The sequence below is a fragment of the Molossus molossus genome, unplaced genomic scaffold, assembly GCF_014108415.1.
Source record: "Molossus molossus isolate mMolMol1 unplaced genomic scaffold, mMolMol1.p scaffold_m16_p_14, whole genome shotgun sequence".
In the NCBI taxonomy this organism is placed as follows: domain Eukaryota; kingdom Metazoa; phylum Chordata; class Mammalia; order Chiroptera; family Molossidae; genus Molossus; species Molossus molossus.
Genome location: NW_023425349.1, coordinates 4185588 through 4209911, shown reverse-complemented (window position 1 = coordinate 4209911; position 24324 = coordinate 4185588). Strand labels below are relative to the sequence as shown.

At 50.7% G+C, this 24324-nt stretch overlaps 1 protein-coding gene across 5 annotated transcripts in view; it reads right to left on the bottom strand.

Moving 5' to 3' along the window:
* Window positions 1-19327, bottom strand: part of RAPGEF1 (Rap guanine nucleotide exchange factor 1) — a 136892-nt gene extending 117565 nt beyond the window's left edge. For all 5 annotated transcript variants that reach the window (XM_036260635.1, XM_036260632.1, XM_036260634.1 and 2 more), the window contains exon 1: window positions 19260-19327. In XM_036260635.1, the coding sequence (XP_036116528.1) occupies window positions 19260-19320 (61 nt within the window). In that variant the 5' untranslated portion in view covers window positions 19321-19327. The remainder of the gene's footprint in view (window positions 1-19259) is intronic.
* Between the last annotated feature and the right edge of the window lie 4997 nt (window positions 19328-24324).

Below are 24324 nucleotides of genomic sequence, written 5' to 3'. Positions count from 1 at the left end.
AAGTTTACTTCCCAGTGAAAGAGATCATTAAAAGCAAATGCTGTTTTAAAAGAAGAAGAGCAAAGCCAGTGCCGGGGCAGGGTGAGGAGTGGGAGTGATGGGAGTGCGCTCCAGACCCCAGGGCCAGAGAAGGCCTCTTGGGGTGGCAGGCATACAGGCACCCCCAACAAACAGCCCTCGTTTCCCCAGTCCTTGTGACCTAAGTGCTTCTGCGCATGAGCTCACGACGACCCTACCTACCACTACTCCATTTTATCAACGAGAAAATGGATTTTTAAGAGCAGGAGGAATGAACAACCTTCCCAAAGTCACATATCCAGCAAATGGAGGGGGCAGCATCTGAACCCAGGCTGCCACTCTCAGGAAGCGAATTCCTGTGTCTGCAAATGCAAAAGGCTCCGAGGCAGGGGATGCTGGTATATTCCAAGAACACAAAAGCCCGCGTAGCTGAGACACAGTGCAGGTTGCCATGGCCAGGGAAGGACTGGGGATTTTATTCACAATGTGACGGGAAGCCACTGGACAATTTTGAGGCAAGAGTGGAAACCAAGAAGCCGGTGAGGGTGCTACGGCAGTCCTGGGGGAGACCTAGACGGCCTGGAGAAAGTGATCAGAGTCCAGATACATCTGAGGACTGACTGATGGCGCGGATGGAGGCTGTGAGAGAGGGGTGGGGGGACTCCAAGAATTCTGAGCCTGAACTTCTAGGTCAAAAGTCACATTATTTACTGTGATGCGCATCCCGGGAGGGGCAAGGTGGAGAACATCGAGCTCTGGTTAAGCATATTCGATCCGAACTCAGACGACGTTGGGTGGGCAGTCCTAGGTTGAGGGGGGAGTTCACGGCTGGAAACACACATTTGGGAATGTCCAGTGTTTAGATGGCATTTAAAGACATGGAACTAGGCTGCCTAGGAAGAGAACAGAGGACAGTCCTAGGAAGTTCCAAAATGGAGAGGCTTTGGAAGAGAGGATCCAGAACAGACTGGCTGAGGTGGGTGTGTCTACATGTTTCTAGAACACTCACACATGAAGACAATTCAGAAGAAGCTTGTAAATATTTACTGCAATGTTTGCCAAGTACTAAAATGAACACTGTGTGACTTTAAACATAATTTAAATTTAAAATTTTAGCGTTTGCCCTGGCCAGTCAAGGGCACGTATCTGGGTTGCAGGTTTGACCCCCAGCCCCAGTTAAGGTTGTGCAGGAGGCAGCCAATTGATGTCTCTCTCTCACATCAATGTTTCTCTCTATCTCTCTCCCTCCCTCCCTTCCACTCTATCTAAAAATCAATGGAAAAAAAAAATATCCTTGGGTGAGGATGAACCAAAAAGTAAGTAAATAAATAAATACATATATAAATAAATAAAATTTTAGAGTTTGCTCTTCAAGTTCTAAATGTTTAGTTTGTTGGGTTTTTGTTTGTTTTATATTTTGTTCAGATAGAGTGAGAGGGAGAGGGAGAGAGAGAAACATCGACGTGAAAGGGACACATCGAGTGGTTGCCACCCGCATGACCAACCTGGGCCGGGGACAAACCGCAACCGAGGTATGTGCCCTTAGCGGGAACTGAACCCAGGTCTCTCTGGACCACAGGCCGGCGCTCTAACCACTGAGCAAAACTGGCCAGGGCCTAAGGGCAACTTTTAAAGGCAAACCTCTAGTACTCCCTCCATTCCCCTCCACACTTACCTTTAAACAGTGACTTCAAGAGGTGCCGCCACTCACCCATACCTCGAGCAGCAGCAACACCTGGGCACTTGTCAGAAATGACAGTTCTCGCCCTGGCCAGTTTGGCTCAGCGGTTAGAGCGACGGCCTGCGGTCCGGAGAGACCCGGGTTCGGTTCCCGCTAAGGGTACGTACTTCGGTTGCAGTTTGTCCCTGGCCCTGGTTGGTCGTGCGGGTGGCAGCCACTCGATGTGTCCCTTCACGTCGATGTTTCTCTCTCTCTCTCCCTTCCTCTCTCTCTCTCCCACTCTATCTGTACAAAAAATGGAAAAATATCCTCGGGTGAGGATAAAAAAATAAAAAAAAAGAAATGACAGTTCTCAGCCGGACTCCAGAGCTCCTGAATCAGAAGTTGGGGTTAGAGCCCAGCAACCCCAGGTACTAAAGCCTGAGACCCACTGCAGAGGGTGGACAGCATTCTGGGTACCCAGCAGGTCCTCGGGACAGGTACCACCTGGCCCCAGACGAATTTAAGATCTGGTTACTCTCATTTCTGTCATAAGAAAAAACTTGCTTCTTGTACATGTATGTTTACTGTTGTTTAAACCAACTGTCCCAGATTTTGATGCTTCCAGAGTTGAGTGATGGGAACATACGAAGTGGCAGGTGCCCACAGGGAGACTGGGACCAAACCCAAATTCAGCTGACCCTCCTCCAGACTCGATGGGCTTGATGCTGTGCTGGACCCGGCACAACCCTGAGTTCCCTCCTGGTGAACCAAGACCCTTGCCAACATAAATTCGTGGAACTCGACGGTTGTAAATGATTCTTCCCTCAGTGTTTTCCTACCCAAACCAGGGCACTTTTGAGAATGACAGGAGGGTGCTATTAATAATTGTGCCACGACAGCAGGTGTGAGCCAGGATGTGTGATCACCACCCCATCTGTCACAGTCTAGATGAACACAGTGATCCTCAGCAATGTTCCTCTGGTGTGCAGACATCTAGCTGTGAGGCTAGGAACAGAGCTACGTTTGTAAGCCAAACCCCAGAGTCTGATTCTTCAATCAAAGGCCAGGTCTCGCTCGGAGGGGAGAGCTCCGGCCAGTCACAGTGAGCGCCATGAGAGCAGGAGCCCTGGCTTACCTATCCCCATGTCCCCAGTGTCTCCTGCCCAGAAGTGAAGAAAGCAAGTGCTCAAGAAACCAGCAGAGTCAACGTTTTGTGCTGTATTCCCTGATTCTAAGATATAGCTTCTTCAATTTAACTTCTGAAATTAGTGTATTGCTTTATAATCTATCCTGCTAATGTATTTTTTTGTTTGTTTGTTTTCTGGGATTATTTATTTATATACTCTCTCTCTCTTTTTTAGTCCTCACCCGAGGATATTTTTCCATTTTTTTTTTTTTCAGATAGAATGGGAGGGAGTGAAGGAGAGAGAGAAACATCAATGGAGAGACACATCAATTGGTTGCCTCCCGCACGACCCCAACCAGGGCTGGGAATCAAACTGCAACCGAGGTTATGTGTCCTTGACTGGAATCAAACCCATGACTCTGGTCCACAGGCTGATGCTCTAACCACTGAACCAAACCAGCCAAGGCTATTTATTTATTTAGTTAGTTTTTAATCCTCATTCAAGGATATTTTTCCCTTGATTTTTTTTGGGTGGAGGGAAGTTAATTCTCACCTGAGGATACCCTCCCATTGATTTCCAGATAGAGTGATAGGGAAGGAGGGAGAGACAGAGAAACATCAACGTAAGAGAGACATCGATCCATTGGTTGTCCCCCGCATGACCCCAACCAGGGCCAGGGATCAAAACCGAAACACAGGTACATGCCCTTGACCAGGAATTGAATCCATGACCCTTTACTCCACAGTCTGACACTATAACCGCAGAGCCACACCAGCCAGGAACCCATTGATTCTTTAAATAGAGTGGGAAGGAGGGAGGGGGAGAGAGAGAAAGAAACATTGATGTGAGAGAAACACATCGATTGGTTGCCTCCCACATGACCCAAACCAGGGAAGAAGATTGAACTCGCAACCAAGGTACGTGCCCTTGACTGGGAATCAAACCTGCAATGCTCCAGTCTGCGGACAGACGCTCTAACTGCTGAGCCAAACCAGCCTGGGCCCTGGAAAGTATTATTAAATCAGGTGTTACAGGTGTTGGTGCTGTGGTGTCAAAAAACACAGTACCGCCCTGGCCGGTTTGGCTCAGGGGTAGAGCGTCAGCCCGCGGACCAATGAGTTCGATTCCAGTCAAGAATACGTACCTCGGTTGCGGTTCGTCCCTGGCTCTAGTTGGGGTCGTGTGGGAGGCAACCAGCCGATGTGTCCCTCTCACCTCAATGTTTCTCTCTCTCCCCCTTTCTCTCCCTCCACTCTATCTGAAAATAAGAAAAAATATCCTAGGGTGAGGGTTAAAAACAACAACAAAAACACAGTACCAGCCTATCGTCCCAGAGTCACACAGAAACGTGTCAATGATACTCACGGATCGGAGTGGCAACCACAACTGGACGGGCTCTGCAACCTTAAAATTCTTGGAGAAAGCCTTGCTTCTGGAGTTTGATTCAGAGATCAACCTCTCTCTTCCCCTCCCCCAAGTCAATGATACCATCTCATGAATGTGGCCAATAGCCTGGAGCCCTGCCAATCAGGGCTAGAGTAAATGCCATCTGTGCTGCCAACCCAGCGAGGATGTGCCGACGATGGGATCCAGGCAGAGTCGCACAGGGAAGCCACTGAGGAGCTGGAGAGAGTCTTTATTAATTGCTGACATGCAGTAAGCACTCCTATGTGCCGGCTACAACCCCCACCAGGCTCTGGGGCTCTTTAGCCCCTGGGCTTCTACTAGCCCCTCTTGGCACCAATCTATTTAGATGGATACAGGATAGGAACCAAGGTTGCCGGAGGACGCACTGGATAGTTCCCCGGAGAGGGTCCCTGAAGGAGCCTCGCAGAGCTGAGCAGCTCAGGTCAAGGGGACGAGATCCACATGTGGTGGGTACAGGATCCAGCCTGGCTTAAAAGCTCCCTGCCCCACAGCAGCCCACGTTTCATAATCGCGTAGGATCCCTCAAGGGACACGCTTAATTAGAGGAGTCACTACACTCAAGGAGATACAAAGTATGATGTCCCGCCAGGTGTTCACAGTTCATCACCAGCCCAGATGTAATTAATTAAACCAGAATATTTTACCATGAGCATTGGTGCCCAGTAATACAGTTATCACACATCATCATGTTTTTAATATAATTATATTAAGATATTTAAGATTAATTAATGATTCTATAAATAAATACTGAGAAATATTTATTATCCATGGTAATTTTTTTACACATTGTGGTAAATACATATAACATAAAATTTACCGCCTTGACCATTTTTAAGAGTACAGTTCAGTGTACTCTTTTTTTTTTTATCCTCACCCAAGGCCATTTTTTTGATATTTTGTTCAGATAGAGTGGGAGGGAGAGAGAGAGAGAGAAACATCGACGTGAACGGGACACATCGAGTGGTCGCCACCCACACGACCCAACCAGGGCCGGGGACAAACTGCAACCAAGATACGTGCCCTTAGCGGGAACCAAACCCGGATCTCTCGAGACCGCAGGCCGATGCTCTAACCGCTGAGCCAAACCAGCCAGGGCCAGTTTAGTGTACTCTTAATAAGAATAAGTACATCTGAGCCCTGGCCGGTTTGGCTCAGCGGTTAGAGCGTCAGCCTGCGGTCCAGAGAGTCTTGGGTTCGGTTCCCGCTAGGGGCGCGTACCTCAATTACAGTTTGTCCCCAGCCCTGGTTGGTCGTGAGGGTGGCAGCCACTCGATGTGTCCCTTTCACATCGATGTTTCTCTCTCTCTCTCTCTTCCTCTCTCTCCCTCCCACTCTGTCTGAACAAAAAAATGGAAAAATGTTCTCGGGTGAGGATAAAAAAAAAAAAAGTATAAGTACATTCACACTATTGTGTTACTATCACTACCATCCAACCACAGAACTTTTTGTCTCGCACAACTGAACCTAAACATTAATTAGGTATTAAACAATAACTCTCCGTTCTCCCTTCCCTCAGCCCTGGCGACTACCATTTTACTTACTTTCTGTCTCTACGATTTTAATTACTCTTAGGTATCTCATTCATACGAGTGGAACTAGACAATATTTGTCCTTCTGTGACTAGCATATTTCACTTGGCATAATGTCCCCACAGTTCATCCAGGTTGAAGCAGGTGTCAGAGTTTCCTTCTTTTCTGAGGCTGGGTAATAGTCCATTCTGTGAATCAACCGCCTTCTGTTCGCCCTTCATCCATCAAGGGACACCTGGGCTGCTTCCACTTCTGGTTGTTGTGAATAATGCTATGAACTTGAATGTACAAATATCTTTTTGAGCCCCGGCTTTCATTTCTTTTGGGTGTGTACTCAGAAGCAGAACTGCTGGGTCATATGGTAGTTCTACTTTTGATTTTTTGAGGAACCGCCATACTGTTTTCCACAGTGGCTGTACCATTTTACATTCCACCAGTGCACAAGGGTCCTGGTTTCTAGACATCCTTTGCCAACACTTGTTATCTTCTGTTTTTTGAAAGTAGCCATCCTAATGGGTGTGAGGTGGTGTCTCACTGTGGTTTTGATATGCACTTCCCTAGTGACCAGTGATGCTGGGCATCTTTCCATGGGTTTATTGGCCATTCATATGTCTTTCTGTTGTTGTTAATCTTCACCCAAGTATGTATGTATGTATGTGCGTGTGTGTGTGCGTGTGTGTGTGTGTATATATGTGTGTGTGTATCTATACATATATCTATCTATCTATGGATAGTAGATAGATCCCCCCCCCCCCACTGAGAGAGTGGAAGGGAGAGAGGGTAGAGAGGGAGAGAGAAAGAGAAACATAGATGTGAAACACAGCAATTGGTTGCCTCCCGCACGCACCCCAACTGGGGCAGGGGATCAAACCTGAAACCCAAGTACTTGTTCTTGACCAGGAACCGAACCCTTAACCCTTCGGTGCACAGGCTTATGCTCTAACCATGGAGCCACACCAGTCAGGGCAGCCATTCTTATATCCTCTTTGGAGATGTCTACTCATGTTTTTAAATTGGGTTGTTTGATTTTTATTGGTCAAATGCCATCTTTACCTATTTTCAGGAGATAGAACTAGTTAACCAAAGTCAAATTCTATGCAGATAAACAGTGATTATGTCCATACATTAGAATACTACTCAGCTATTAAAAGGAATGAACTTCTAATAAAAAACAAAAACAAAAAAACACACAACTTCATGAATCTCAAAGGCAGCATGCTGAGCAAAAAAAAAAGCCAATTTCCAAAAGTTCATACTATATTTTATTCTGGAAAAGGCAAAACTACAGGAATGGAAAACAGATCAATGGTTGCCAGGAGCCAGGGGTGAGAGAGGGTTTAACTACAAAGGGCAGCAAGTTCCCCCCCTGGGGTGATGTAATTGACCTCAGCCCTAAATGTAGTAGTGGTTTCACAAATCTACAAATTCAGAGAATAGTATATAGCCCCCCAAAAGGTCAATTTTACCGTATGTAAATTAAAGATACTCTCATGCAGAAGGAGAAAGGTTTCTCCTTTTATCCACACAGGCATTATCTAAGCAGCTTATAAGCGTCATATCATGAAACCCTTATAAAACTCCAAGGATGTGTAATTATTGACTGGCACTTGAACCCAGAGAAACTAAATCCTGATTACTTCAGATACCCAAGATTCCATTAGAAATTTCCAAGACCTGGGTGTTTGTAAATTATTATTTATCATATAACAGCAGGAATTTAGAGTTTGTAGAATGATGTCCACACAAATGAATCTTTCTCCCTGGGGCAGAGTCCACAGAGCTTCCATCAGATCCTAAGCAGGACTTAGGATTTTTAAAAAGCTCAGGAAGCACTGTTCCAGTTCAAGGTCCAGGGAGGACACAGTGGGACTGTGGCAGTGCCAGACACTCCGGCCAGTTCTCTCTCTATCGCCTGAGGACACCACAGTCCAAGCATTCCTAGTGACAGTGATGCACATAACCTCAGGATGACTTCAGTCCATGTGATTTCCTCACCGGTACATGTGTTTCACCCACAAAGCTTGGACCAGGGAGTTCTGGGCTCCCTGCAACATGGGGCTGAAATGTAGTCCAGGTCCCCAGCCCAATTCCTTTATTTTCATTCTACCACCTTGCATAATTAGGGTAATTAACAGAGACAGCTTCTCATGAGTAGGAAAACAAAACAAAACAAGGATCATGCAGGAAAGCATGCTTTCAGTCTGTGCTTTTAGTTTTCTGATGAGCTCAGAGAATTAATATTTATTTGTAAGGTGCTCAGGACAAGCTGGGGCAGAAGCACAGGAGTGTGGTCATGCTGATTCAGTGAGAGGTTCTGTAGCTCCAGGACCGAATGTGTCAACAAAGTAAAGAGGGTTGACTGGGCTTTGGCTTCTGCAAAAGGCCTTGTATTTTGAGCTGGCTGCATGGACAAACTAGCAAGGAGACCGAGCTTGTTAGCTTTCACGGATCAGGAAAGCCCAGGGCAGCACAGGCCAAGGAACACGCGCAACAATACACCAGAATTTCTGAATTTACCTCAACTGTGGAAATTAATCAAGGGGGGAAAACAAAGGGTCTAAAATTATGCCGCTTGCAGTGCTCAATGCAATTTGTAAGTTACTTGTATAGGGGACCTTGAATGGCTTATGGTATTTTAACTGTCACGAAACAAAAGCACGACACAGTGATCACTTCACCTTCAGTGCTGAACAAAGATGGTTTAATTAATCCCGAGAGTCACCTCTGCAAGGAGAAACTGAGGTGGTGTCTTCTGGGATGGAGCAAAAATACACCTGGCAGAGATCAGCCCCACTCTGCCTCTGAGATAAGATGAAGCCCACAAGCACAGGCCCATTCCTTTAATTAATTAATTAATTAATTAATCAATCAATTAATTTATTTATTTAATCCTCACCTGAGGATATGTTTTACTGATTTTTAGTGAGGGGGGGAAAAGAGAGAAAGAAATATCAATCAGCTGCCTCCCATATGTGATCCTACTGGGGACTTAACCCACAACCCAGGTATGTGCCCAGATGACGCTCCAACCAACAACTGAGCCACACAAGCCAGGAAAGGCCCATTCCTTGTAAACAGACAGAAGAGTAAATTGGGTCCAACCAGGATTGGCCTCAGCTATAAAAAGGGATAAACTTCTGATAAAAAACAATTCTGCCTCCATGAGTTGGGGCCGTATGTGTAGCTGAAATGAAATACCATTCTCTTCCTATAAATGACCTCTTTGGAGATGTATTACTTAGTTGTAAAAATCTATTCCCTGGAAATCCACTTTCCCCAAGTGTGTATGTGAGAGAGAAACTGAAAGGAACACAGTTGACCTTTGAACAACACAGAGCTTAGGGATGTTGACCGTCACACAGTAAAAAATCCAAGTATAAACACTGTCTCCCCCAAAACTTAACTACTAATAGCCTACTGTTGACCAGAAGCCTTATGGATAACACAAACAGTCGTTTAACACATATTTTGAATGTTATATGTATTATATGATGTATTCTTACAACAAAATAAGCTAGAGAAAAGAAAAGCATAAGGAAGCGAAAATATGTTTACAGTACAGTCATGTGACGCATAAGACATTTAGTCGAGGACAAACCCACATGTACAACAGTGGTACCACACAGCCTAGGTGTGCAGTAGGTGACAGCATCCAGTGTCTAAGTACACTCTGATGTTCACACAAAATAATCGGCTAGCAACATACTTCTCAGAACACATCCCCATTATTAAGTGGCATGTGACTATTTAAAAAAAATTTTTTAAAAGAACAAAATCTGCTTATAGATAGGCCTGTGTAGTTCAAACCAGTGTTCATGTTCAAGGGTCAACTGTACCTTAACAGCCTTCTGTGAGTGATGAGGTCTGAATTTCACTTACCATATGACCGTTTTCTAGGTCAGAAGCAGAGCTAGTGTGTATTGAGCGCTCGTGTCAAGACTGCTGACATGTTTCATGCGCACCATCCTGTTTAGCTCTCCCTCGACACCATACGGCGGGCACTGCTATAACTCTGTTTTACAGATTAGGAACAGAGGTCTAAAAAAATGGACTTGCCCAGGATCCCGCAACTGATCCACAGCTATGGGACTCAGGAACCCATGTTCTCAATCACTACTCTGTATTGAGTCCATCTGCTAATTTCACAGACGGAGCAACTGAGGGCTCAGAGGGGCACAGAGTGCTTTGGTGCAGACCCAGGGGCCATGAGGCAGGTCTCCTGACCTCCAGCCCAGGATCATGCTGCCTCCAACATGGATGAGTATCAAGAAGAATATGAAAGCCCAAATCAGAAGTCTCCTGCTTATAGCACAGGTGGTGGGTCAGTCTGTCCACTCCCCAAGGACACAGATGCCTTCTCAGCCCCCTCCACTGCTCTGGCAGGCTGCTTGGCACTCAGCCAATGTTGCATCAATGAACAGGTGGGTGTGTGGATGAATGAGTGAGTGGGAGGGAGGGTGGGTGGTAGATAAATGGGTGGATGGGTGGACAGATAAGTGGGTGGATGGGTGGACAGATAAGTGGGTGGATGGAGCTATTTTATCTAAGGGCCACTTTTCACTGTTCACATCCAAAGCAGATTCCCATGCAATGTTTCCAGCAAATAAACGTTTTAAGCCGCCTCTGTAACTGAGAAACCAGAAGCTGCTTCATAAATCTATAGACAGATGTGGAGTCATCTTAACAGTCCTGCAGAGGCTGGAAAGCCCCAGGGGAATCCCAGAGCTGGTCCAACCAGAGACAATGAAGAGGCCTCCAAGCAGCCTCTGGTGGCTCTACAGGGGACCCGCACTAGGGGCCACAGAAACACACATTGAGGAGGCAGCGAACGATGAAGGAAACCCAAGCTCCCCAACTGGCTCTACCTTTCACTCAATAGGACCTTCCCCTCTGGCTGCCTCCCTTTCCTCAACTGTCAAATGGGCACAATACCTGCCATTTCTCTCTCTTTGTAAGAAAAGAATTAATTAAATTGTACCCATATCTGAAAGCACACAGGAAGTACTCAGCAACCGTTAGTGGTCATCTTCCTCTTCTGGGAAAAAAGCTGTGTAACTCCAATACCTTAGAATAACCAAACAAAAGAACAAACCTAAAACAATAGCAACAAAGCTCATGTCCTATGAGTGTTCTGAAAGCTGTAAAGGATTATGTAAGTTTTACTGTGATGGTGAATAGTTAAGTGCCTTGCAACATCAGTGTCATGCAAAACCAACAAAACAATCCCCATACATCCCAACTGCCTCTTTTCTACTGCAGATTAGACTCATAAGAAGCAGCATGAGGGGGCTCTGAGATGGGTCTGACCACCCCATCGGGTTGCAACAGAGGCTCAGAAAGATTTTCCCATTTGTCCAAGGTCACCTAGCAGGAGGCAGGGCTTCCTGGCCCCCAGTGAGCTGGAACCAGACAGCTAGGAGGACCCCAGTCTTCTCAAGCATCCCCTCCAGTGTTACCAAGCGGTCCTTGCAGTGCAGCAGCCGCCTGTGTTAGTGGGGTCCTTAAAATATAGAGGCTCATTTTTTTGTTCAGATAGAGCGGGAAGGAGAGAGAGAGAGAAACATCGACGTGAAAGGGACACATCGAGTGGCTGCCACCCGCACGACCAACCAGGGCCGGGGACAAACTGCAACCAAGGTACGCGCCCTTAGTGGGAACCGAACCCGGTCTCTCTGGACCACAGGCCAACGCTCTAACCACTGAGACAAACTGGCCAGGGCTAGAGGCTCATTTTTACCCACGTCAAAACAGCCAAGAGAATAATGTCATCACAGCCAATGAGAATATGGATAAATGGGAAGTAGTCATATGGGCTTTAGTCCTAAATTGGCTCCCACTGGGTATATGACCACAGGCAAACCTAACAATTCAGGATCTCAGGATCCCATGCACAAAAGAAGAGGAACTCCGTGTCTCTTTCCTCCTCTGTGGAATGAGAACCTCCTGTTGAGAAGATTACATGAGACAATGTGTGTAAAACACACAGAACAGAGCCTGGTACCGGCACGTGGTAAGCACTTAATGAATGTTAGCTACAACTATTATTTGTATTTATCATTGAAAGGAGGGGTGAAGAGTAGCCAAGTTCCATGACCCATGCACAGTCCTCTATCTATTTAGTCACAACCAGTCACTTCAAGGAGAGAGGCACACGTGATTACCCATAACCAGCAAGTAAATACCACCATTATTTCCAGCCAGAGGTCTGGTTTGGTTTTTTTGTTTGTTTGCTTATTTTGAGTCAACTAAGTGGCTATTCAGAGCCATCACATCCCGCTGGACTTCTGCTGTCCTCTCTGCTCATTCCACGTTCACACTTCTTCTCCCAAAGGCTGCGTGCTCAGGGAGACAGGGGCTGGCTTCACTTGAAGAGTGAGGCTGGGAGCCTTGACTGTCAAGTTCACACCAATGGCATACACTTTTGAAAAGCTAGAAAGCAAATGCCTGAACTCTGCCCTTTTGTCCCCAGCCTCGGGAAGAGCCACACACCACCCTGTGCTTGACAGGCCTGTTTCTTCTATTTGAGAAGTAGGGCGATGTTTCCTGATCACAAACTTCATCTGCAGTAAAATGTGCGTGTGTGGCACCAGAAAGCCAGGGAAAGCAAGAAAGACAACCTTCCAGACACTAGTGGAAATGGCGGGTCTGAGCTGTTAGGAAGCAGTAACGGTGCTTTAGGAAAGCACGGTCCAAACTGCAAGTCAGGACTCAGGTCCAGAGACTGTCACCCATCTTCCAAACCACAGGCTGGGACAGAACAGTGGGGACAAAGGAACTGTGGCCCTCAGGAACCAGTCTCTAACCACTAGGTGAGCCTCTGCACTGCATCTTCTTCGCTCACAGAGGAGGGGAACTGGCAAGAGAGACTCTCCTAAGCCCCTCGACAAAGAAGAAAGGGGGAGCCAGAGAATCCCCATAGCCTACCTCTCCCAGCCCCTCAGAGAGGGCAGATGGTGCAGGGAGTGAATCCTAACACATGCTCAGAAGCCGACCAAAGAAAATGACAAATGGAGCCGGGGACTCTCCTCGTGGCACTCGGCCGGGCGGGGCTGGACAGAGCTGGCACATGCCTGGTCTATAAATGAAGAGCAGGCCACAACCGCTGGAGGGAAGGAGCACTGCCCAGGGAACTGGGTTCTGAGCCCCAGAGCCATGCGGTCTCCCCCACAGGCAGCTGCAGTCAGGTCGAGTGGGCTGTCTCAGCACATCCTGGAGCTCTGTCCAATGTTCTGGGAATCTGATTGTGGCCTCACTATCGGTCTTCAGAAGACCACCCTGATTGAGGTACATGGGAAACAAAGAGGCCCCAACCAACTGCATACTCCAATCAGAATACAAGTAAGTATTCTGCTACTAATTCACCAAGAAACATCAGAACTGGCAGTTTAAAATCTGAAATAAGCTCCATTTAAAGACAATTTTGAGACTTGGAATCAGAAACCTAAGTTCATTCTATGACAGTTTAACTAACTTCACTCATTCTTCTGGTAAGTAGTTATTGAGCACCTACTTTGTGCAGAGTTGGCAACCCCTCGATGGACCAGACAGGCACCCTCCCTCATGGAACTAACGGTCTATTTAAGACTGTATTTGTTGATTTTTCAACTTGCAGAAAGGAAACTGGGACCTTGGTTTCTGAATGAGCTACACAATGTTATTCTACCCCAAGTATTTCTTTGGGGCCTTCCCATGGAATTTACTGCCTGCTGGGGGAAGAGAGGCGTAGAGTCCGAGGAAGTCGATTGGGTAGGGGAGGCTGAGCACCCTGGAAGTGGGTTTTCACACTATGTTCAGTGGAGACCAAGAAGGAGCCTCAGAGGCCACAGCTGAGCCCAGGTGGCTCCCATCACCCATTATCTAAAGGGCCTTCTGATGTATGAAAAGGAACTGCTGCTTTAAAACACACAAAATGGGGAAGCACTAATTTTAGAGTCCATCCTCCTCATGGCACCGGTGGGAAAAATGAGACCCAGAAAAGGGAGAGAACTGCTCAAGGTCACAATACCAGGTCTCAGATTAGTCAGATGGTCTAACAAGCGACCAAAATCTAAGATGACAGATCCACAGTAGTTCACAAGGTATGGGTTTTGTTTTTTTTTTATCATAAAGCAGCCTTTGGGGCAAGGTGGGTGGAGAGCCAGAGTAACACCTGTCCCAAGCAGCAGGGCGCCCAGCCGGAGGCTATGTGGGTGCGGCAGTGGGCAGTGTTGCCAGGCTGCTACTCTTTCCAGTGTGTCATCTTATTATGGCAACGGGGACACGTTCAGCTAGACTGAGGTAAGACCAGCCCTGCGCTCAAGGCATTCTCCAATCCAGGCTAATTTGGGAAATGATTTTTCTGCAAGCTCATGCATGACTCATCTTTACAGGCCTCCTATCAGGTCTGTTGGCTACAAGGAATCCCATTCAAATCACCTCTGCCAACAGCTGCTCAGGAGACCAGGAAACATTCAGGGTTGCTGTGGTTGGTTTTTAAAACATATTTAGCCTGTGTTCATGCTATTTCCTACCTCCTTATAGCACTGCTAATGTTATTAGTATTAGTGATATCATATGCAGCCAGAAGACCACACTGGGTCTTCCTTAATTTAACTGAGATGGGGGGGGGGGAGCAGGGGTCAGAAAGAAAGTTAGAAACATGAACAGAAATTAAGACGGAAAGTTACTGTCTTTAGCAACATGAAAGGTTCTGCAGTGCTCTGGAAAGGCAGAACCGGGGCCGGCAGGGAGCTGGACACTGAGATTGGTTCCCCACTTCCCTGCGCTAGGGCTGTGGCCCTGGGCAAGTCACCAAACTTCCCTGGCAAAATGGGGTAAGCGGACTTGCTCTAGTCCTCAGGTCTGCTGTGAGGACCAGAAATGAGGTCATCCATCAAGGCATTCTGAAAACCATAGGAAACTGCAGAAATGTTCCAGACTGTTTTGAGGTGACCCCAGACTGTGACCTGGGTAAGGACAGACTCCCGCAGGCTCTGTGCCACTGCGAGGTGTCACAGTGTTTGCCAACAAGGAGGGACTCGGTCACTGCTGCAAGAGTGAGCGAACGAATGACTACAAGGGGCCCTAAAAATGTCCTACTTATTGACTGCATAGATTCTGACCACAAAGTTTGCTAACGGTGGAGAAAAAGGAAGTGTAAGATTTGAGAGGAATTAAAAATTGATCAAAATCCAGTGACTGCTGACCCACAAGGACTCTCTCCTAGGCCACAACAGCGTGGAGCCCACGTGACCTTATGCGTACTTTCCATCTGTTCTGAGAACATTCATAACCAGAGCTACTGTGAATGCAGTCAGTGTACATTTTTCTTTCTAAGTTATAATAAAAGCATCCTCAGCCACTGGAAAACCATAGCACTTGAGTCTGAGACACTGTATTTACCCTGTCCTCGGGCGGTGGGTGCATGGGTGAGCCCTCCACTTCACCTGCCCCAGGCCACCATGAGCACTGAGCTGGCCAGAGGGTTCTTAAATGATGAACCGCCTACACAGACTGTGGCTTGCTGGGAACACAGAGCAGGATTGCGACATTCACATCTTTGTGACGTCTATTTTATTATTGTCTGCCCCAGGCAGAAAGCAGAGCTCAGGAGGCAGGGATCTAGAACAACTCCAAGCCCTGAGGAGGTACTGGATAAACGATGATGCATGAAGGGATGAGTAAGTGAGCAGCTGAGACTCTCATGGGTAAAAGTGAAGCCCCCTTCTTCCCTGCCCCCACAGCTGTGCCCCGATAACATGACTCACCCTCCACTCAATTCCTCAGAGAGGTAGTTCCCTGACACCCCTCCACCGGAAGGCTGATGTGACCCCTCCTAACCTCCCAGCGCCTCCATACTGTCTGCTGAGGTCACCAGTGGCTCCCCAGAGCCTCGTATAGCACCTGACAAGCAGCTCAATCAGGGAATTGGGGAATAAATCAATGAAGGAATGGGGCAAAGCTTTCAAAGTGCAGATGGAAAGCAAACAAACAGAAATACTTTCCCCAAGGAAGGGGTTTGCAAACTCCAACGTCAACGGCCCCAGTGGGAAGCGGGTCAGTGATGTGGCTGGCAGGGGACAGGGGCCGGCCTTGTAGGAACCAGGGCTCAGAGTTACCAGAGCTTCTCAGTTTTCAAAAGAACCAAAGACCTGAGATTTCTGACTGACTTCCTGGTTTTTAAATCTTGATCATCACGTCTTTCTTTTTTCTTCAAGAACACTGGTGGGCCCTGGCCGTTTGGCTCAGCGTATAGAGCGCTGGCCCACGGAGTGGAGAGACCCGGGGTCGGTTCCTGCTAAGGACACATAACTTGGTTGCAGTTTGCCCCCATCCCCAGTTGGGGTCGTGTGGGTGGCAGCCACTCGATGTGTCTCTCTTACATTGATGTTTCTCTCTCTCTCTCCCTCCTGCTCTATCTGAAGATAAATACAAAAATGTCCTCGGGTGAGGATAAAAAAAAAAAAAAGAACACTTGGATCAAGCACCACACACCTGTGGACCGAATCCAGCCTACAGCCAGTGTCTGTCACCTCCACCCACAGGGAAGAGCTGCTTCAACTCCAGGAACGTCAGGGCATTAACTCCTTCCCCTGGCACATGTCTGCTGGGAGCATGAGCAGCTGAGACCCACCCCACTGGTGCCCACCCAGAGCATGTTCCCTTTCAGAACAAGTGCTGTGCGTTCCTATGGAACAGCCCCTCCCCTTGCTAGTTCTGCCCACAAGCTCACCCCAGGGAGCTCCCTAATCCTTTTTCCTGGCCCTCCAAATTCAATGGCCTCCTCCAACCCCACTGGACAGGCCCCAGCCAGCAAACTGACCCTCTGCTGTCCTCCTGAACCCAGACTGTCCTGATCCCCCATGAGGCCTCAGAGCAGAGATGACTGGGAACAACCCAACCTGAGGCTGGCCTTTCCGTGTCTCTACGAAGTGGCAGCCCCTCACAGGAGGGCACTATGCATGGCCTGCAGGCCCACCACAGCCAGGCCCTGCTCAATAACCAGATGTACTGAAGAGCAGCCTTCCCCACAGGCTCAAGAGGCCGCTGCTCACCAAGGATGGAAGTCTGGGCAAGTCTCAGGGCCCTACAGATGGATACTGTTTTCTTTTACACTACAAAGGCCTTAGATTCCTTAAGCCCCGAGGAGTGAAAGTCCTGTTTTCAGAAAGAAGAGATTATGAACACATGTAAGCAACACTGCGGTTGCTTTAAGTCAACAGAAACGAGTAACAACGATCGTTTACTGGGTGTCAGGCTCCATGACTAACCAGACTGCTCACTTGCTAACAAGAGTCCTGCTTCACCTAAGGACCTTTCCTTTGAATGAAACACTCTACTGGCGACTTACCAGCAGGTCCATTTAGACAACTCCAACAGAAACCGAACTGGAAATCTCCTTGAAATGCAAAATGAAGTCCACTTACAGTGACCAGCAGACACCACCAGGAAGATGTACCCACCACTTCAGGGGTGCTCGTCTTCCCTGACGAGCAAAGACCTTACACCGGAGGGCTGGACCTGTGCTAGCTCCACATGAGGTGCAACCTTGGTCTTGCCAACCTCAGAACTTTCTTGCTTAGCTGCCTCTCACCAAATGCACCTTCCTCCTGAGCTATCCATGGCCCCTGGTCAGCCCCTTCCCTTCCCTTCCCTTCAGAGCCAAACATGAACACTGTCCCTGCAGAGCCTTCCCCATCCCCTCAGCTTCAGGGGCCTCCCTTCCCTGTGCCCACAGCCCCGACTCCTGTAACAGCACAGTGCCTGCAGCTGGCAGCCAGGGCCATGCTGGTGCGGGCTCCCCCACCTCAGACAAGCAGGCACACCCTGCTCTTCACATCTTACTCCAGCTCCTGGCCCAAGGAGCACCCCTAGTGACAGAGGCTGGCCTCAGGCCTCCTTTCTCCAGGTAACAGAGAAGCAGATGCAGATTTCCGTTCTGAGGTCTCAGCTGTGGAAAGCAGCTCATGGGATGACAGAGGCTTTTCATTTCACTCCTACTACTTTGCCACGATGTTCACGTTTTTGACAATGAACATATCCTAATAATCAAAGAGTATCCTGCTAATGTTATTTTTAAAAGAAATTATCCAAGCTTCCCACCAGTACCCTTCTGAGACACCATGCAAAGGGTTCCTGAGACATGCTTCACAGACTAACCGAGCTATTTCTGGAACAGCACACATGCAGGGAAACTCATGATCACTGGTCGAGACGGAAGAACAGTGAGAAAAATGCCCAAGAAGCAGTGCCTGAAATCAGGGGCCCTGCCCCTAAGGGAGGCGCGGGGCTCCGGTCAGCCGGCCAGGCATCACTGCTGAGCCCGCTGCTCATGCTGGGTGGCCTGCAGGGACTCACCGAACGGCCCTCAGCCTGAAAAACCGGGACCACGTTCTCTCTCACAGAGAATCTGCAAGGACTTAATGAGCAATACATTTTAAATGCGTAGCACAGAGCCGGATATACGGAAAACCCTCAATAAAGGCTACAGAAAATACCCTTCCTGTGCTTAAACCACAGCCTGCAAGTTACAGTCTTCTGGGTCCACTCCCGGGCGCATCTCAGGAAAGTATCCTGGCTCAACCTGGGGAACAGGAGCAACTTCCAAATCAGTGCAACCTGCCCCTCTGCAGCCCCTGAAAGCCTGCCCTGGCTCCGCTGCCAAGCTAAGGTGGTTCCCCTGGCTCCCCAGGCTGTTGGGACAAGCAGCTGCGCCCAGACAGGGGCCCTGGGCTGCCCGCCTACCTCACCTTGGACCTAAGGGCTCGCCCGCAAGGTGTCTCTGGCCAGGTGAGCCCTGGGCCCCATAATCCGAGCCTAACTGAATCTTTGGAGACAATTCCCGGTACAGGCAAAACCCAGGTGAGTGGAAGGCAGCTCCTCCGAGATTTCTAGGAACACACAAAGAGAGGAGGTTCGCGTGGAGATTTATAATCGCCCCCAAACCCAACCAGCTCCCCACACACCCTGCTTCCAGAGCTTAGCTGGAGACCAGAGGGAAGCTCCACGGAGCCCTGGAAATGCCCAGACACCTCCCGCCCGCTTCCTTTGAAGCCTCCGAAGCAGATACTTCTGGTTAAATGTAAACTCGAGCCTCGCTACAAATGACACATTTTATGGCTCGGCTCTAATCGGCGTCTAAAAGGCCACCGCCCGGCGGGGCTCGGGGCGCTGCAGCCACTCAGACACGCGGCCGGGCTGCCCGTCCCCGGCCTCAGGTCCGGGCTGTTGTCTGAAAGTTCCCGCGGCGGGGCGAGCGGCGGGCCGGGCCGGGCCGGGCCGGGCCGGGGCCGCCCCCGGAGCCGCCCGGCCTCCCGAGCCCGCGGCCGGCCGAGCGCCCGGAGAGCGCGGGCAGGGCCGCCCGCCGCCCGCAGTGGCCTCCGGAGGCGAAGTCGAAGCGCCCCGAGCAGGCCCGGGCGCACTTTCACTTCTGCCCCCGGCGCCCCCGCGGCCCGCGCATCCCGGAGCCGGCGGCCCCGCCGCGGGCTCGGCCCGGACCCGGCCGCCGCGCCTCACCTGCTTTCTCGATCTTGCCGGACATTTCCGGGCTGCGCCGGAGGCCGAGGCCGCCGCTCATCGGGCCCGGCCCGGGCCGCTGCGGGAACCCCGGCCGGCGCGGCCGCCGCTCGCCTCGGCCCTGGCTCGCCGCGCCTCAGACCCGCGCCGGCATGTCGGGCTCCGCGGGCCGCGCCTGTGCGCTCGGCCAGCGGCGCTCCTGCCCGCCCGGGGCCGCCGCCGCTCCCGCCGCCAGCCGCCGCCGCCGCTCCGCCTTCTCGGCTCCTGCCGCCGCCGCCGCCGCTTCCCCAGGCCCGCGAGCCGGCGCAGCGCCGCGCCGCCGCCGCCCGCCGGGCCTCGGCCGCGGCCAGAGCGCCACCTGCCGGGCGTCCGCCGCGGCGCCGCGAGCCCAGCGCCCCCTGCCGGCCCGGAGCCGCTCTGCGCCTCTCTCCCTGGACGCAGCGCCCCCTGCCGGCCCGGAGTCTCCACGCCAGTGCTGGGGGCCGATCCCCCCCACCAGCACCACTGACCATGGGACGGAGTCTTCATGCCAGGACCTAGGGTGGACACCACCCCGAAGTCAGAATTCTGTGTAGGTCCGAGTTTTTAACCTGGTTCAGCAGGCCCATAGTCCATGCCAAGGCACAGGGCCGATCCCTTCTCCCATGACGTGGGTCTCAGCAGCCCCTGCTAGCCAACTCACCTGGCCAGGCCTAGGCCTGACCCCACCAAGATTCAGCGCTCCCGGCCATCCCAGAAGCTCCAGACCTGGGACTGACCTGACCAGGGTCTGATCTTACCTCTTCCCAGCTCACTTCTGAGACTCAGTAACCCCTGAGGGCAGAAGCCACCAGATTTCCCAGAGTCTCCATGCTAAGTCCTGGGCCCAGCTCATTAGGACACAAAGACCCCTGTCTGCCCTATTCATTCGACCCCAATGGGGACCAAGGCACCCTCCAGCCTGGAACTCAGCTGTGGGCCTTTTCTAGCCTAGTGATGAGTTCAGTAAAAGTCACTGAATGAAGAAGCAAAGATCCTACTGGGGCTAGGCACTGTGTCAGCTGCTGTGGGTCCCCCCAAAAAATGCACACTATTGATTCTTCTCTCCAAAAAGTTCATATTCTGGGGCATCAAAATAAATCATATAAGACAAGTATAAATAACAACAAATTTTAGTAACTCAAGGGATGTTCACATGTGGGAAAATCTCCTGCCCCTTCCCACCCGGCTCACTGTTCTTGACCCAAGAGAGAAATAAAAGAAGTAATGCAAAACCAACTCAGAGAAACCAACATGTAAATTAAGGATGTGGTGATGGGGACAGGACCTGGGAGAGGTGCCGGGAGAAGGAAAGATGGTTGATGTGGCAAGAAATTCCTACCTGGATCTCTCGCACACTGCTGGGTTCACTGGTTCTGTCACTGAGCTGGCCAGAGATGGTAGGCAAATTCCTGTCATCTGCTCCAACCCTCTTGGGGACAAGGGCAAAGCCAAATATTGACAAATCCATTTCTCTCTGCGATCTGATGAATGGCAGCTCTGAGCCAGAGTGGCACTGCCCAGCTTCCTTGGCAGCTTCATTGCCTGGCAGAACTGCCCTTGGCCCCAGACCCACCTCCCCAACACTCCCAAAGCTGTCCCCAATTTCTCCAGCTTCTGAGCTAAGAAGGGCCAGTATTTTAGGTGCAAAATCCTAGGTGCAAAGCAGAAAAGTAAATAGTAGGCCCAGCCAGGGGTTCATAAGAGTACAACTATATTTAATAAATCATGACATATCAAATGACAAGGGTTTTGCAAACACTGAAGTGCTTTGCCACTGGACGTCACTATGAATAAGGGCAAGGGCATTTGTTTAATAAAGCTATTCACTGACAGTGTCTCTAGCTGTATTGGACACACACACACAAGGTAATGAGGCAAAACCCCTAAAACTCTGTCCTTCCTACTTTGGGGCTTTCTCTCTGCTGTCTTTCTGTCTAGAATATTCTCTCCCCTCCACTGGGCTGCATCCTAGTCATCTTTAGCTCCTCGATGTAACTGTTACTTTTCGCCAGTGGGGCCAGCTCCCTGTACTGGTCAGGATGCTTGATTTTAATCAGAAACCCGGCCCAGCTTGATTAGGACAGAGGGGGATTTGTTGGCCATCCCAATGAGCAGCCCAAGGTTGCAGCCAGGACCAACACACTACCTCCATGCTTGGAGTCAACCACAGTGCTCCCCTGGCTGGCTCCGTTCTCAGGGGATCTCACTCCACAGGGTGGCAGAGCAGGGACCAGCAGACTCTCATGAGCCTAGTTTGAGTCACATGCCTGTCCTCAACCCAATGACTGCAGGCAAGGGGGTAGAATCCATAAATTGGCCAGGCCTGGGAATTGTGCCAAGCGCAAGGCAGCTGGGGAGTGGGTGCCTTAGAACCAGCAGTGGGGACTAGAGAAGGGCGGATGCTCAGAGCAGCATCAGGGGAAGAGATGCTGCTGATGAAGCAAAGTGCCATGTGGGCATCACAGCCAGCTGGGAGCCTCGCATCCTAGGACGGTCCTCCATGGCCCACACTTCCGAGGAGCTCTTTAATTCCCAGTGTCTGTTTACTGTCTGTCCCCTCTGGACACCGTGAGCTCCACGCAGGCAGGGACTGTGTCATCTGTACCCATGAGGTTTTAATTTATGGAGGTGACCGAGTGACGACAAGGAGAGGCCAGTGCCATTGAAAGAATCCATATTGGCGATTTCCCAAGAGGAGGGGCATACCATACCAGGCAGGGCCACGCGGGGAACGCTCAGGTGGTCTGGAGGCAGAAGACAGGAGCAAGGGGAAGGCTGAGGCCAGGGCCCTTATTGGGGCTTCTTTGGGAAAGGCAAGGCAGGGCGGGGTGAGCAGTGTAGGACTGACCAGTGGGAATAGTTGCAGCAGGCTCTGAGAGAGAAGGGTGGTCTCTAGTTGCCCGGCTCTGGGTTGACTTGGGGCAGAGGAAATGGTGGCTGGGGCTGTTGACTCAGGATTGGCTTGGTCCCTTTCCCATCTCTTCAAATGGGCTAGCCACTCCCAGGCAGCAAGGTCTTAAGATGTCAGATCATAAGATACAGAAAATGAAAAACGTTAGTGCAGGGACTGTGTCTGGCTCGCGCCCTGTGGCACCGACTGAACACAGCAAAGGAGGGAGCCGGTCCATACTGCATGGGTGCTGCCGGCTTCTCCCCACGCTCCGGGGAAGGACCAGCCAGGCGACCATCACACAGCCCTCCAGACTGGGCAAAGGACAACCAGGTGACCAGGAGCCTATCTGAGATGGGCCTGGGCCCTTTCCGGAAGGTCACACCAACTTCTTGGCATATGCAGACAGCACTCAGCTCCTGGGGCAGCAGGAGTTCTGGGAGACGAGGCAGGGACCGCAAAGGGAGGCTGGCAGGCCCAGGGCTCACCTCAGCTGGGATTGTTGGCACTCGGAGCAGGAAACCTGCCTGAGCTCTACCAGTTCCCCGAGGACAAGTTTATCTTCATGGCATCTTTATCGCAGATCAGAAGAGGAGGTGGAGCCCATTAATAGTAGCAGTGATGGTAATGAGGGCCGCCTGGGGCTGGCGTGTGCTCCGTGTGCTCCGTTGCTGCCCCACCTCACAGTAGACCCGGGAGGGTCAGGGTCTAAGTCATGTATCACACACACCAGTTTGATAACGGCAGAAAGAGGAATTGATTGAAAAGCACAGGGATGTGAAGATGGCAGCAGGCAGGACCAGAGGAAGGGTGAGTGTGTGAGAGAGTGAGCGAGTGTGTGAGAGAGTGTGAGTGGACGTGAAGGTGGATGACCAAACCCGAGCAGTGCAGAGCCACGGAGCAGAAGGTTCCTGTGCTGTGGACGGAGCAGCCGGCTACCATGGTGAGTGGCCCTTCAGAGCACTTTTCCCTGCACTGTGGGGAGGTCTCACCATTTAGGAAGATCCCAGGTCTTCCCTGGGAGGAGGCAGTGGGAGCGGCTAGGGCCCAGCAACCTGAGCCCACCAGCACACCTGGCACCATCGGACCAGTGGACACTCTGTGTCAACACAGACCAGTGCACAGTAGTGGAGCTGCCAAGGTGCTGGTCACAGAAGCTGCAGACAGCCTAGAACCCAGCACCATCCCCCATAGTAGCAGCCTGATCGGAGTCGAGATATACCCCCAGCAACAGAGGCTGGGGAGCAATCATCCATCCCTGGGCAACAGAAGCACAGACCAGCAGCTGAGACCCATCCCCAAAAACTACTGCAAAAGCTGAGCAGGAGTTGAGCCCCACATGGCAGCAGCACTCCCCAACCGCCAACAACGGGACCTGGGGCTCCACAGAGGCCTGTGCTGTCCAGTAGCCCACAAGACCAGTGGGAAGCCAGAGCCTGAGAGAGACTGGTGCGATCCAGCTACCTGCCTGCAGGACCTGCAGGATGTGGGGGCACCAAAGAGACCTGTGTGACCCAGCAGGGACTGTGCGATCCAGTTACCTGCAGGACCTGTGGGGTGCTGAAGCTCCAGAGAGGCCTGTGTGACCCAGCAGGGACTGTGCCATTTAGTTACCCGTGGGACCTGCAGGGTGATGAAGCACCAGAGAGGCCTGTGCAACCCAGCAGGGACTGTGCGATCCAGTTACCTGTGGGACCTGCGGGGTGCTGAAGCACCAGAGAGGTCTGTGCGACCCAGTAGCCCATAACATATGCATAGAGCTGGGTCCCCAAAGGGACTGTGCGATTCAGTTACCTGTGGGACCTGCAGCGTGCAGGGGCACCAGAGAGGCCTATGCGACCCAGCTGTGCACAAGATAGGCGTAGAGGATGTGAAAATGGAGGTGGAGTGAATGGAAGCTAGACATGATCTCCCAGAACCAATCGGGAATTACAACTAAAATAAAGACAAATCCTCAGACAAAAGCAACAAAAAAGCAGCAGGACAGGACCATATAACCAGGGACACTGGTAGGATCTGCAGAGGCGTGAGAGGGTGGCGGGCTGGGAGCCCACAGACAGCAGCAATCTTAGCTGTGAGCAGCACCCTTGGGGAATAAAGCCCAGAGCTGGGACAGAGCACTAATATAGCCACAGCCAATCACCTGGGGGTTCC